General features: G+C 36.6%; 1 protein-coding gene across 1 annotated transcript in view; it reads left to right on the top strand.

Moving 5' to 3' along the window:
* The window catches only part of TMEM245 (transmembrane protein 245), a 76,242-nt gene extending 63,985 nt beyond the window's left edge, over positions 1-12,257 (top strand). The window contains exons 15-18 of the mRNA XM_053945321.1: positions 1,582-1,682; positions 2,991-3,165; positions 5,313-5,507; positions 6,529-12,257. Of these exons, the coding sequence (XP_053801296.1) occupies positions 1,582-1,682; positions 2,991-3,165; positions 5,313-5,507; positions 6,529-6,574 (517 nt within the window). The 3' untranslated portion in view covers positions 6,575-12,257. The remainder of the gene's footprint in view (positions 1-1,581; positions 1,683-2,990; positions 3,166-5,312; positions 5,508-6,528) is intronic.
* The last annotated feature ends 1,525 nt before the right edge of the window (positions 12,258-13,782 follow it).

Raw genomic sequence — 13,782 nt, 5'->3', positions numbered from 1 at the left:
GGTCTGGCTTTCCATTTTAATATAATAGAAGTTCATCTCAACTGAGAAGTATTGAGGTTTGTTTTTTTTTTACTGGAGCCACCACATATTTGTAAATGTTCTCTGCTTTTCTTTTTGCACCATGTAATTCTTGTCTGTCAAAGATTAGATTTGTTATTTCAGGTCGTTCTTTAAAGCTTGCTTTTTTCTTTTATTTTTTCTTTCCCTCTTTTGGAGGGGAAAATGGCTGACAACAGTTGTTTCTGGTTAGTCTGTTATAAGAATCTCACTTTTTGAACAGTAGTGTTGATGTGTGTAGTGTATTATGCACTCATAGCTTCCAGAGAATTAATTTTAAATAAAATAATTTTGATTCTGAAGTCATGTGGAAGTCTAAAAGTGAGCCCTTAGGTAGGAAACAATGGCAAAAATATGGACACTGCCTACAGAAATAATAATGAGGATAGTGGCCAAAGAAGCAAAAACTGGGAGTCTTGGAATTCATCTTGGTAGCTCAGAAACAATTCTACCTAGTAATTTAATATAACAGTATCACAGGTTTCTTTGTTAAAAGGCTTTATGGACACAGTGGAGGAAGGAAACTCTGCTGTTACAGACTTTAGATCCAGAAAGGGCAGTTTATCTATGCCCTTCAAAAATTCCTGTTGTATGTCTTCCTGTCCTCCTTGCCCTGCTGCCAGAGTTCCCAAACTGCCAAGACACAATCACTATGAGTTATGAATAGGAAATTAACATCAGGACACTTCACGTTTATCTTTGCTAAGAGGGTGCATGTGCCACCACTTGTGCAAGGATGGAACTGTTAGAACTGTTCTGAGTTGCGAAGCTGAAATAGTGATTTCAGGAAACTTCACTTCTTGAATATGGGTGAAAAACTAACATAATACAATAAGGAGATTTGGCAGTTTGAGATTATGGTTTTTATGACTGGAGATCTAAGGCATGCGTTTCTAGTTCAGTTATGGGATATTCCACATGTGTACCTGCCCTAGTGCTGTAAAAATGTCACAGCATTTAGCTCCTGTTCGCTATTTCTTGAAGCCTTGGTCGCACTTAAGAGAGGAGAACTTTGGATTCAGTCCTGTTTCAGCAGGATTGAATTAGGTTACCAGATTTACTATTTAGTTTTACTAATGTAGCCTAGTAAACAACCTAAAAGCTGGGGGGATCCATTGAAAAAGAGCAGGTATAAAAAAGTAAGCAGATGAAGAAAATGAATGAGCACCTTAGAAGTGGAAAAGAGGAAAGAAAAAGTAGCTTGTATGAAGAATGGTACTGCTTATCATAGAAAAAAAGGGTTATTTTTAATAGAGAATGTGGTCTGATACTTGAGCAGTTTCTTTCAAGGAATTTATCCTGGAACCCATTATTTTTTGTGTCTAAATGCTTTTAATTACATATGTAGTAAGTATACTTACTTAGGGAACAGATGTATAAAGGGTAGATGTGTTACATTTTGAGATGTAATATTTGTGGCACTGATGGCTTTTCAGTTATTCAAAGCAACATGTGTGTCTATCTTCGTAATTTTTGGAATCCTCTTATTAATAAAAATTAACAGAGTTTCTTTGATCGTTTTAGAGGTGTGTTTGATGCTTCCCTCAAAATGGCTGGGTTCTATGGACTCTACACTTGGCTGACTCACACTATATTTGGGATTAACATAGTCTTCATACCATCTGGTAAGAATTTGAGCAATTATATTAATAAATAATATGATGTAATTATTGTACAAAATCAGAAATATTAAGTTTTCCTGACAAGCTTAGGTCTAATCGTGGACAATATGACTGTGGGAAGGGTGGAGAGAGGGCCCTGATTGCTGTCTTACCCTGAGGCTTGCCTTTTTCTGTTTTCACAACACATTCCCTGCCAGCTATTTTACCTCTTCTTTCTGTTTCGTTTGCTAGATCCAATTCCTTCTCCCTTGTATTCAGTCCAAGTTTTTTCGGGTTTTAACATTATTCTACCTGTCTTGGCTTCTGTTTCTTTCACAGTTGACAGGTGCTGATTTTTCAAGATGCCTAAATGCAGGAAGATGTGGTGTCATGGAAATGCATGATAGAGGAATGCTTCTTATTCTCAGTATCATTCTCTGACCGTATTACCAGCCTCTGGTTTTCTTTTATTATTTAATCCTCGTTTTGGAAATGGCTGGACAGTTTCTCAGAGAAAAACCTTCTCCTCTGTGTTCCTCTTTGCCCTTCTTTCTCTAAAAAGAATGATAATAATTGTAAAATGTTTGTTCACAAGGAAACATTAGGGGAAGCTATGAAGCAACAAACCCCAATGTAATGGGAAATGGCTGTATTGTACAGTGCAACTGTCTTAAAGGCATTGATTGTCACTAAACTACTTAAAAAGTAATCAGTCTTATTTTTTTCAACTACATGCAAAATCTTAAAAGTTGTTGCTTTCTGGTGAATGAGACAAAAAAAAATACCCCACTTAATTGTGCTTTGTATTATGTTCATAATACAGGAGGTGCATGAAATTATAGTGGCAGCAGATCTATATTGATACAACAGGTCTTTGTTGTAAGCAGAAGGGTGTGCAGCTGTGTGCACACATTTGCATACAGAAATATATAAGTCATAAATCTCATGTTTGCCTGCTTTCTCACTTTTATGGGTGACTGCAGGAGATGTCATAAATTGGAGTGAGACTTGGGTTTATTTGCTTTCTTACACAGTAAGAAATGTACATGATTGGTAAAACTTCAAGTTTTTCTAAACTGATGCCTCTTAACTCCTTATGACTGTCAGTTGCTGAAGCTTTTCTATATGGGGAATGGTGTAACTTGCTTTTTTCCTAAACCGCAGCTATAAAACACCAAGAGCCTCATGTGGCACTTCTTCAATGCTTTATTTATAACAGCTGATGGAAGTGGGACTTAGTGGTGTGGCAGAAGTGTCAGAATGTAACTGTAGATATATTTGTGAAATATGTTTCTCTGATCTTTTTTTCACTTCTGCTTCTGTGTGCTCTAGCATTAGCAGCAATCCTTGGAGCAGTGCCATTTCTGGGGACATACTGGGCAGCAGTCCCTGCAGTCCTAGATCTGTGGCTTGTGCAAGGACAGGGATGCAAAGCCCTTCTGCTCTTGGTTTTTCACCTCTTGCCAACCTATTTTGTAGATACAGCAATTTATTCAGATATATCAGGGTAAGTACATTGAACACATTTTAAAATTAGCATTGCAAAAATGATTGACAATCACTGATGCCTTTAATTAAACTAATTTTTCTGAAGCATGCCAAACAGTATCTTCAAGCTCAGGAATAACCTCATAGTAAGCAGTTTTACTGGCCTAAGTGTCTTCATTTTCCCAGGCTGCTTTTCTGTGAGCTTTGACACTTCAGAGGTCTTGAACCCAACATCAGCAAAATGAACTGTTTCAGTTGGGATTGTTAGAATTAGTTTATGTTTTCTATTTATCTAATTATTGAGTAGAGGTGTCTAGCATTTCCTTTTTATCTCCTAATGCCAGATAATGCTGCAGAGCAGATAAAACCACAAGCTATTTACAGACCAAAAAAAAAAATAGAGTTAATGTAGAATAAGGACATAAAGTGGTTCAGTTAGAACCACTTGTGTGTTAGAAATTAGTATTTTTGTTTACTAAATATAATTACACTGAAGAGAGAGTACCTAATGATAATATGCCTGATATTAATACTAATTTTCATAGACTGTGGCTCTAGTTATTTTGCATTAATTAAACCTAACAGGTGAAGTATAATCAAATTACTTTTTTTTGCCAACAATAAATAATGGATAAATGTAAGGCTAGTAGCTATTTAAATAGCCAGTAATTCTTCTGCTTCCTAGAATACATTTTTTTGGACTGTAGAAGATATAAAACTCTGTTTACTGTCCAGAAAATATATGGAAGAGGAATAGATTTTCTGACAGTGGAGGAAAATGTTATTCTTCCCAATAAATTGAACAGTAAGCATCATGATGTCTTGTGGATTAGCTTAAGCCTATTTGAAGTAGCTATAATTAGGTTATCCAGGGTTTTCTAAATGGATTACTGTAGTCCTGTATTTCATCAGGTGATCTGTTGTTTCATTTAGAAAACTAGGCAAAAGAATGTTTAAACTGATGCTAATGCTGGAAAACATAAGTTTTTAGAGGTTTAGAAATTAATAGTGTCTACTGTTGGAGAAACATAAAACTTTAGGCCACATTTGTCTCATCAGGAAAGCAATCTAGTCCTGCCATTAGGTTAAGTTTGATCTGGGTGAGACATGATTGAGGTGTGTCAGATTTAATAGGTCATGTTTCATGGCCTCATTTTGCACACAGTTGTGTTGAAGGCAAAGACTTAAAATTTGGGACTTGAGTAGAAATCCAGGACCATGGTAGAAACCTCAGGAACTGCTGGAGCTCTGAACTGACTAGCTGGTATTTTCTATGTATTACACTCAGAATTTAAAGGAACTTCCTGAGAATTGTGTGCCAAGTTTCAACTGTAGTTTTTCTTCTACAATTCCATATTGCCATCATTATTTTAGGTATAAAGAATGAAGAATGATGAGCAGGTTTTGTGTAAATGCTGTTTAAATGGTAGGATTCACATTTTGCAGCTGAACACAGGTGCAAAATGTGAATCTGAGATACAGAAAATAAAAACGGCATGGTTTACTTGCTGCTGTAAGAGCTGTTATCAAAAAGCCCTTCTGGCCCAAACTTTCCAGTAAATATTAATATCTTCATTAAAATCCAGTTTTGTTTTTCATCTGAAAACGTTAAAAGCTAATGATAACAAACAATCTGAGAGGCTTTTTTATAACAAGATGAGAAGCCATGGCTATTTCTTTAAAGACTGTATGCTAACTGTTCTTTAAGAGATGCACTGCAAGTTGCTATCATCAGCTAACTGAATGGCTTTGCTTAGGGTCCTCATATTACCTGTTGGTAATTGTGTTAAACTTCAACAGTTCTTGAACATAAAGTGTGAACAGTCTGTGTAAACAACCAGCTTTCCACTCTCAAAATGGAAGTTTGTTTGCCTTTACATCCTTCAGACATTGTTCAGCAGATGTCTGTAAAGTAACTACTCCACTGTGGATCTTAAGCAGCATTCCAGCTACAATAGTGTTTGATCTGTTGTGCGAATACAGCACAGAATAGAGGTTGGAACCTTTGTGCAGTCATTCAGACAGCAGTTTATAGTGTAAATATGGGTAGCTATAGCTAGCTGGGTCATTTCCTAAGCTTAGTAAAACTTCAGTATTAATTCACATTTCTTAATTGCTAATGCTGTGTTTGTTGTTCTTAATTTAATTTTATTGTTTTTGTGGCAGAGGGGGTCACCCTTACCTGACAGGCCTTGCAGTGGCTGGTGGAGCATATTACCTGGGACTGGAAGGGGCCATCATAGGACCAATTCTACTTTGTATACTTGTGGTCGCTTCCAATATATATAGTGCCATGTTGGTGAGTCCAACAAATTCTGTGCCCACTCCATCACAGGCAGCGTGGCCATTACAGATTTACCGGTGAGCTGTAAATGTTTTACTTGTATGAATTGTGTTTTCACACACATCTGTGTACATATTCCCAGGTGTAGGGAATGTGTGCCTGGGTTCAATGTAGTAGTGTGCACTCACATCTGCATAAGTACTGTAGTATTTTGAAGAGGATTCAGCTGCCCCATATTGTAGAAATAGAAAGTGTGGCTAAGTAAAACACTCACTGGAACATGTATATGGGAAGTATTTGTTTAATGTCTCTCAGCCTCTTACAGAAGGCTCGTTTAGAAAATTCGGTAATAATACCTTTATGTCCTGTAATTTATATGCTGCTGTTGTGCTAGGAGATGATTGAACATCATTTTTAAATTCTTATTCATGGATATCTAAAAGTTCATTGCCCTTAAAAAGGGGCCTGCCCAAAATACTTCATTTTTATGTCCTAATGTACAATACTGCAAAATATAAACATACCTAGATTTTAAAAAATATGATATCATTATATGCCATTTTTCCATTAAAAGTGTGGTCCTTAGTAATGTCATTATTGAATGTACAAAATTATGGAAAACAGAAATGTATCTTTAAACTGTACAGTTAAAAATGAGATAATAATAATACAGTTAGGAATAAACTGATAATTGAATAACTACTTAGAATTGTAAATCACATTGTGACAATATTAACAACAGTAGCTATTTTAATATTTCTACTGTCTTGTTAAACTATATAGGTTAGCTCATTATATATATATCTTGAAGAGAATTCTCTGCTTGTCAGAAATAATTCTTTGCCTTATTCACCTGAATAGTGTTGTCTTCTTTCATCTGGGTAATTAAGGAGAAAAACTGCTAATTGGACCTATCTGTGGTCTCTGGCTTTTAAGTTACATTCCAGTTGCCCTGTATGACAGAGCTTCTGAGTACACAGAAAAAAATCTTCATGTGTGTTTGGTTCTCCTTTATTTTATAGGAAACAATTGTTTGGAATCACTGGGCAGATTTGTGTCTTACTTTTCACTTTTCTTTTCCTCCCCGCCACCTCCCAGGTCACCAAGAGAGAGTCCTGAGGAGATGAAAATGTCTGCAGAGTGATGGAGGTGCTGGGCTGCACCTCTATAGCATGAGGAAATAGCTGTCTTCTGTCTTGGGTTCACAACAGCCATGGCCTTCTGTCCCTTCCCAGCTGTGCCTGGGGGCAGTTAACAGGGAAGCATAGGTTGGGTTTTAGGAGAAAGCACTAGAACATCTGCTGGCCTTACATTATTGTGCACTTTGCCTCTTCAAGAGAGAATGTCTACTTCCCATGGCTTTGCATACCAACACACAGTCAGCTGCCTTGTTGAAGACTTTGAAGACCTTCTGTCTTACCAAAAGAATAGTTAAGAGGACAGGTACATCCATTGGAGTTGTTATCTGCTGAAATTACTAACTTGGCTTTTATTTATTGGGTTATTTGTCTTATTAAACTGTAGTAGCTTTAAAGAAAGCTGTAATTCCAAAATATTTATTTTTAGGCAATCTGGTGGCAAAAGAAGGGCAAACCACTCATTGTGACATGAAAATATAATATAATAGTTTGCTCCTCCTCAAGGTGTTTCTTTATAAGCTTCAACCATCATCTGTAACTCATAATAACACTTAAATATTATTCATTTACACGTGCTGAAATTTAATGTTAGAGACTGGTATTTTTAATACCTTCCTGATATTTATAGAAATGCAAACTGTTAAATGTGGGTTTTCCTCTTACTGACATAGGAGGACTTGTTTAAATAGTTTAAATCTTGCCCCCATTTGCAGCAAAATCTGATAATATTTTGCTGTTTATCCTACCCTCCCAGTGGAGTCGTCTTGTCAACTAAATTTAATCAAAGGCCTTAAGTGTCTTCAGACAGTAGTAATGTAGGATGGTCACATCTCCTTCCAGTAATTGGAAGAAGTTTAATGGGGATTGTTTACTGTTGGTTTTCAAATTCTGTGGCTGAGTTCCATTCACTTTTTAAACAAATTTTACTACCAGAAAGAAAGGGGAGAGAGCATGGATTTTGGTTTAGTTTACTTGGGGCTTTTTAACCCTGTAAGCATCTGGCCACGTATCTTACTGAGATATAGAATATATCTTAATATATTAAGGTATATCTTTTTAATAAACAGAGATCCTGAATATGTAATTTTGCTTAAAATGCAGCTTAGGTGACATTTAAGGCCTTTTGTATTGATTGTCAAAACATTTTGACACAATGGATCTTTATAAATGTATCCTTTTTAAATGCGAAGTAGGGGTTTTTGGTAAATATTTCATACTTGCACAGCTTTTCCACAAATCCAGTGAGGCCTAGGTACAAAGTAGCAGATGCGCTTGCTTGACCAAAGAACCACCATTCAGTTTCCAGTAACTCGAATTGATTTCACAGTTTGATTGATAATGAGTTGTACAAAATATAGGCATGCCTTGTATTTATTGTTGACAGTAATTCAATGCTTGAAACAAAGGAATGCTATCCAGGGACAAGGATATCTAAGATTTGTGCACATAAAGCTTGCAGATGTTTGTTTTACTTGCGTTCTAGGAGTGCTGACAGATTTGGAAGGTTCTTTCCATCATATTGTATGTATTTTTACATTGTTTTGAAAAATACATTGCCATGGAAAGTGATTGGAAAGTACTCTACTGAGGAAAGAAGGAAGTCCTGCTATAGGTTTGCAATAAACAGGCTGCCTAACAAGACACAAATAGTCTGCTCCTCAGATTCTCAAAATAAGCTGCTGCAATTTTACTGATAAAATTGTATGTTTTAAATGAGAGCGGTTAAGTATGCTGTTTGTGCACACTTGCAGGTATGTGCTTGAGGGACAGACTTGGACTTAATTTAGTTGGTTGACTCAGGTTTATCAAAATATGGAAGCATACCATTTACTATTTTAAATTCTGAAAGATCTACACATCACTAACTGATTAAGAAGAATATGTTGCTTGAATCAAGTATCTGTTTCATCATCTTGGTTTTGTGGCTTACAAAAAAGCTTAAGTGAAACACATTTTTATAATTGTTGGTGGTTAGGCTGGAGGATGTAGGGAAACCTTTACTAAAATACTCCTGCAACTTTCTAACTAGCTGGAATGAGACCACCATGTTATTTAGGCAACTTCTTTATTGTAGTACTTTTTTTTAGTTCACAGTTTTGCACTGAATTGTTGTGTTCTTGTTGTAGCTACTTGTAGACAGCATGTAAAGCACCTCTTTGCTCACTGGTCAAGATATGTTTGTTGTCCACATTTGCTATCCCATTTTCTGAGACAATCTCTCATACTCCTGTGGTACTCGACTTAGTAATTTTAAAGAGTCATTAAAATATGCATTATTTTGTTTGGTTTTAAGTTTTCTTCCCCTTCAACCGATTGCCTTAGATCAAAGAAGGGTCTCTGCTGTGAAGATTAAAACCATGATTGAGACACTGTTAACTTCAGTAATGCAAATGAGTAAAATCACCTGAGAAGACACATTGCTATTTTGAAATGTTCCTTTTCCATTGTGAAATCCTTATATATAGGGAACTCACATCTGATGGAATGTTGTCTAGTTTGTCCTCCTTTGAAATGAGGCTTCATTTTGATGCTTTCTGTTCCAAATTCAGCTCAGACTTGCCATGAAGAACCATCCATAGTACATCCTTACTCAGTAAATGTAGCTTCAGGAGCTCATGCTGTGTGCTGTACCTGATTGAGGAACCAACTGTATGGTTCAGTAACATATACTGCTAAACAGAAGAGAAAAATAAGGAACAAAACTTCCAATAACACCTTCTTGGAATAGGAAATATTCACTGATTTTCACCATGTTTAGAAAAAAAAACCCACAAAAAACCCCAAAACCACAAAATACCACCTTATGAAAGAGCATACTTTGATTATTTGGGTTTTGTGTTTAGCAAGTGTCTAATTACCAGCAGAAATATAAGACCTTATCATTGGGTGTTTAGCAATCTATATTATTTTCTGAGCAGACTCAGCCTTTGTAAGAATGATTTAGTATAGATCAGTCTCACATTAATGTGAAAATAATCAAACTGGTAATTTTGATTTCTGGTCTTTGAAAAGTGCCAGTTCATGGTTATATTGCCTCATCTGCAGAAACAACTAACAGTTTGGTGGGATAAGTTTTTAGTACATGGATTGTAGCTTTCAAAAAAACCAACTCAACCCACTCCCTGCTCCAAAATCCTACAATACCACCAACCACCCAACCAACAAAAGAAGCCCCACCACTCTCTGCAGTGTGGTTTTCTTAGGAGAGGCCATCTTTTCTATAATGTTTCTAGGCAAGAAGTTGATGGCCTTTAGCTTTACTGTAAACAGTCATTCCAGGAGCAGGTACTTACTAAGTGTATTTAGTACATTTAGTGTTCAATAATTTAGAGTTCAGAAAGGAATGCTCATAGTAATACAAGACAATGTGGTCTATGGTATTGTGAAATTCAACTGTGGTGGTTTTTATCATTCTCCTTGGGGAATTGCAATTAAGTGTAGTGCCAAAGGGCTGGTGCTGTTTCTGGCACTCAAGTCTGAGTTAGCCTTTCCTTCCTCCACTTTGGCTGAGCACTGCTGTAGCAGAGCTGGCAGAGGTGACTGTGTGCCAGCTCACAGCCCAACATGTTAGCTTCAGGTCACTGTACATACTGGCTTAATTGGATCCATCAAAGAACAAACTGCAATGGGCAAGAACCTGGCACACATTCACTCTGCCAGCCTTACTACAATATGGTGGCTTTCAGCACAGGTGCACCGTGACCAGTTGGGAGCAGAAATGACTTATTTTGAAAGGCTGCTTAAAAAAAACCCCAGTTTAACATTATAATAATGCATATGATGCACTTTTTTTCAGAAGTTAAGTTGATACCCATGTGATCTTTCCATGCACAGTGATATGTGTGTGTGCAGGTACACTTAGGCTTGTCTGATTTCAGGCTCTATAGGCATTCTCTTAAGGACGCTGGGAGGAGGATATACTGGATGTCTATTTTGTCAGAGATTATTGGAATAGGAAATACATAATCTGTTTATTTAAAATAAGAAAAAAAACATTGTTCAAGGAAAATTGGATGCTGTCTCCAGTATTATATTCATTGTGGGTATAAGCATAACTTTTGAAATAGGTGTATGGCTGCGATGTTCAACATTGTTATTCAGAAAGCCTGAAAAAACAAAACTGGATGAAATTGTTCTCCAGTAAAAGCAGCAGCTGAAGTGCTATGCTGCTGATCCCTAATACCAGGAATACTGCAATGTAGCCTTTCCTATGGACCTGATACACTGAGGATGGAAAAATACCATTATTCTACTGAGATTCCATAGCATAGTGTGTGTTTCCACAGCTGCCTTTATTCAAACATTGTGTTTATATTATATTGACTTTAATTTGTCACTGTAGATAGTGCCACCTTAAAGGATGCTGCCTTTGGAAACGGCTACGATTTCCTTTGAAGGTACTGAAGGGTGTTGGGATTGGAGGTAGTATTCATTAGGTTTAATAGCAGAGGTAGCATTCTTCTAGAGATGCAGTTGCTTACCTTGGAGTTTGCAATTTTACAAGAGAAAATTGATTTGCCAGATAATCTTTATTGAGTGCCAGCTGACATCTCTTAAATCCATGGATGCATCATCTTTATAAACTTTGTATTGACTTGTATTTCAAAGGGTTTCTTCTTAATTCCTACACTTATTTCCTAACACTTTTTGCTGAAGAAAACTTTGACCATTTCCTTATTATTCCTATTTGTACAAAACTAGAATCTCTTAAAACTCTTAACAAACATTAGGGAGACTTGATCTTTGACCTGGTACTGTCTATCTGTCAGTTTTACTAAGGTATCTTAATGCTTTATGGTAAAATTTTCCAAAATTGCTTTTAAGGGATAAAATTGGAAATAAGAAAAAAAAAAAAAAAAACAAAAAAACCACTGTGGAAAATTAATTTGGTGTTTTGAAACAAGAAACAATGCCAAAAGTCATAAACATATTCAGGGATTCTGCGCTGGGTTTGCAAATGTATATATTGATGTGCAGTGTTATATAAATATTGGGAGTCTGTCCTATTCACACTTTAACTGAAATTTTGTCCAATTTTTTTTTAATACCTGAGAACAAAATAGTGCCTGTATATAATGAAAACAAGCAACATTTTCTACAATTCATGTTTACTTGATACAGATTGAGGAAGAGCCAAGCAAATCCTAGTAGTGTGACTTACCAGTGTTTTATTATAGTTCATATAAAGTAGGGAAAATCTGCTAGTAATGCATTGCTGAGAGATTGCTGTTCCTGGAAGTATTTGCACACATCCTCTAAAAAGCTGCCAAAATTAATAGGTCATGAAATACATCTTCAGTTCCCCAGACTCTTAAACTCATCCACACCTCCTCTGGTATTTTGTTTGGAATATGGTTTAGTACATGAGAGTATTGCTTCCATCCCCTTTTGGGAATTGATTCCAGGACCTGAAGGCATGCTTTCAATGTCCATACTGAAATAGTATGTTCAATTCAGGAAGGAAGTACTAATTGGAAATAAATGCATCCTTGATCTGCTCTGCATGTGGATGGACTTGGACAAATATAATTCACGTTGCATTGAATTGAAGGTTAGTTTTTTAATATAAATACTATATGGTGACACTAAAGCCAAGTTTGAGTGAGATGAAGGGCAGATTTGCTTGCAGCAGGGTAAATCCACAAGCTAATAAAGCAGAGTGAGTGCTCTAGCATCTGTATATATATGTGAAGAATTTTTAGAGTGATGTTTTTAAGGCAAAATTTGATTTCTTCTCCTAGCCTCACCCACTAGAGTGTCATATACAGTGATTCTATGAGGACCTGAAGTCAAAGAAATGTTTCATGGTGTTTGTGTACATTAAATGTAAGAAACATCACAAAGCCAAAAAGTAGCCACGCTACAAAAGTTCATTAGGCTTAAGAACTGGCATCTAGGCCATAAGGCTGGAAAAAAAAATCCCAGTATTTACTACTCTTCCTGCCAGTCTCAGCCTAAACCTGAATCTTTCTCAAGTATCAATAAAAACTACTTTTGTGTTGTTCATAAACTACTGTCTGCGTAGATCAGTGTTTTCAGCTTGTCATCTGTCATCAAGAGTATATTTGGCAAGCATTCAATTTGTTCAGATTGTTGCCTTTAAAAACAGATTTTCTGTGCTTTAGTGATGGATGGTTGGAACCAACTTTTTATACTTACATATATATATATATGTGTGTGTGTGTGTGTGTATATGCTAGCTAGCATTTGATTTTTTGGTCAAAAGATGTGAGAGGGTTGGAGTTTTTCTCACCTTGGGAAATGTCACCAAACCAAATCCAAAGAAACTTTTGATGTCCTATCCTAAGACTGGCTACACCCTACTCAAACCTAACAGCAGATGTTTTGCATTACAGAGCACAGGTTGTTCTAAAGTGTGTGTTCCTACCAGGCCCCATGGGGATTTGGAGCAATAACTTCTATTGTCTGTTGACACAAATTTTGTCTGTATGTGTGATACATCTTCAGAATGGAACTGGGTTCAAAACTGATGTTATCAGTAAATGGGTTTGATACAGTACCTGGTTTTGCATGTATAATACTGACAATATAACCCCTATGTCCTTCTGTGGCCCAATAAAATGTGTAAGTTAGGGTTGAGAACTACTTGTGTAGACTGCAGAGGTATTTAAACTAAATAATTTTGATTGTATGCACCAGTCCTCATCCTAATAAAAATGGGTTTTGTAGCAGGTTTAAGAAGCTTTTAACTTGATATTGTATTCACACTGCAGTCCTTTGTAAGCACAGAATGGTTAATATATTTTGAAATAAAATGCCATTAACATAAAGAGAACTGAGTTTGATTTGAATGATGGGCTCTTTGGAATCAGCCACAAAGGCAGCAGTTAATCTGGTGAAATAACAGGTGTGCTGGAGGCAAAGCTGGAGCTGCAGTCCCTGTGTGTGACTGATGTCACTGAGAGGAGCCGTACTTCACTTTTCCTTACATTTTCTGTGGGAAAGGGAAGGACACAGCCTCCAGGGTAACTGTGGCTCAGCTGGCACCTGGCAGTTTGCTGCGCTGCCTGCAGTACAACAACCACACGTCCAGACCCTACAAAAGCTCCCATTTGCCACCTGTAGGTAATTCAAATGACTTCCATTACAGCCTGCTCTCTGAACTGGAAGTGGTTCTTTAGTGCCTCAGTGGAATTGTAGATCATTCTAAAATCCTGCATGATCCTCCCTGCACGACTGCTCACCTTTTAAA

This window comes from Vidua chalybeata, chromosome 1, assembly GCF_026979565.1.
Source record: "Vidua chalybeata isolate OUT-0048 chromosome 1, bVidCha1 merged haplotype, whole genome shotgun sequence".
Classification (NCBI taxonomy): domain Eukaryota; kingdom Metazoa; phylum Chordata; class Aves; order Passeriformes; family Viduidae; genus Vidua; species Vidua chalybeata.
Note: the sequence above shows the minus strand (reverse complement) of the source record. Positions and strands in the feature narration are given on the sequence as shown.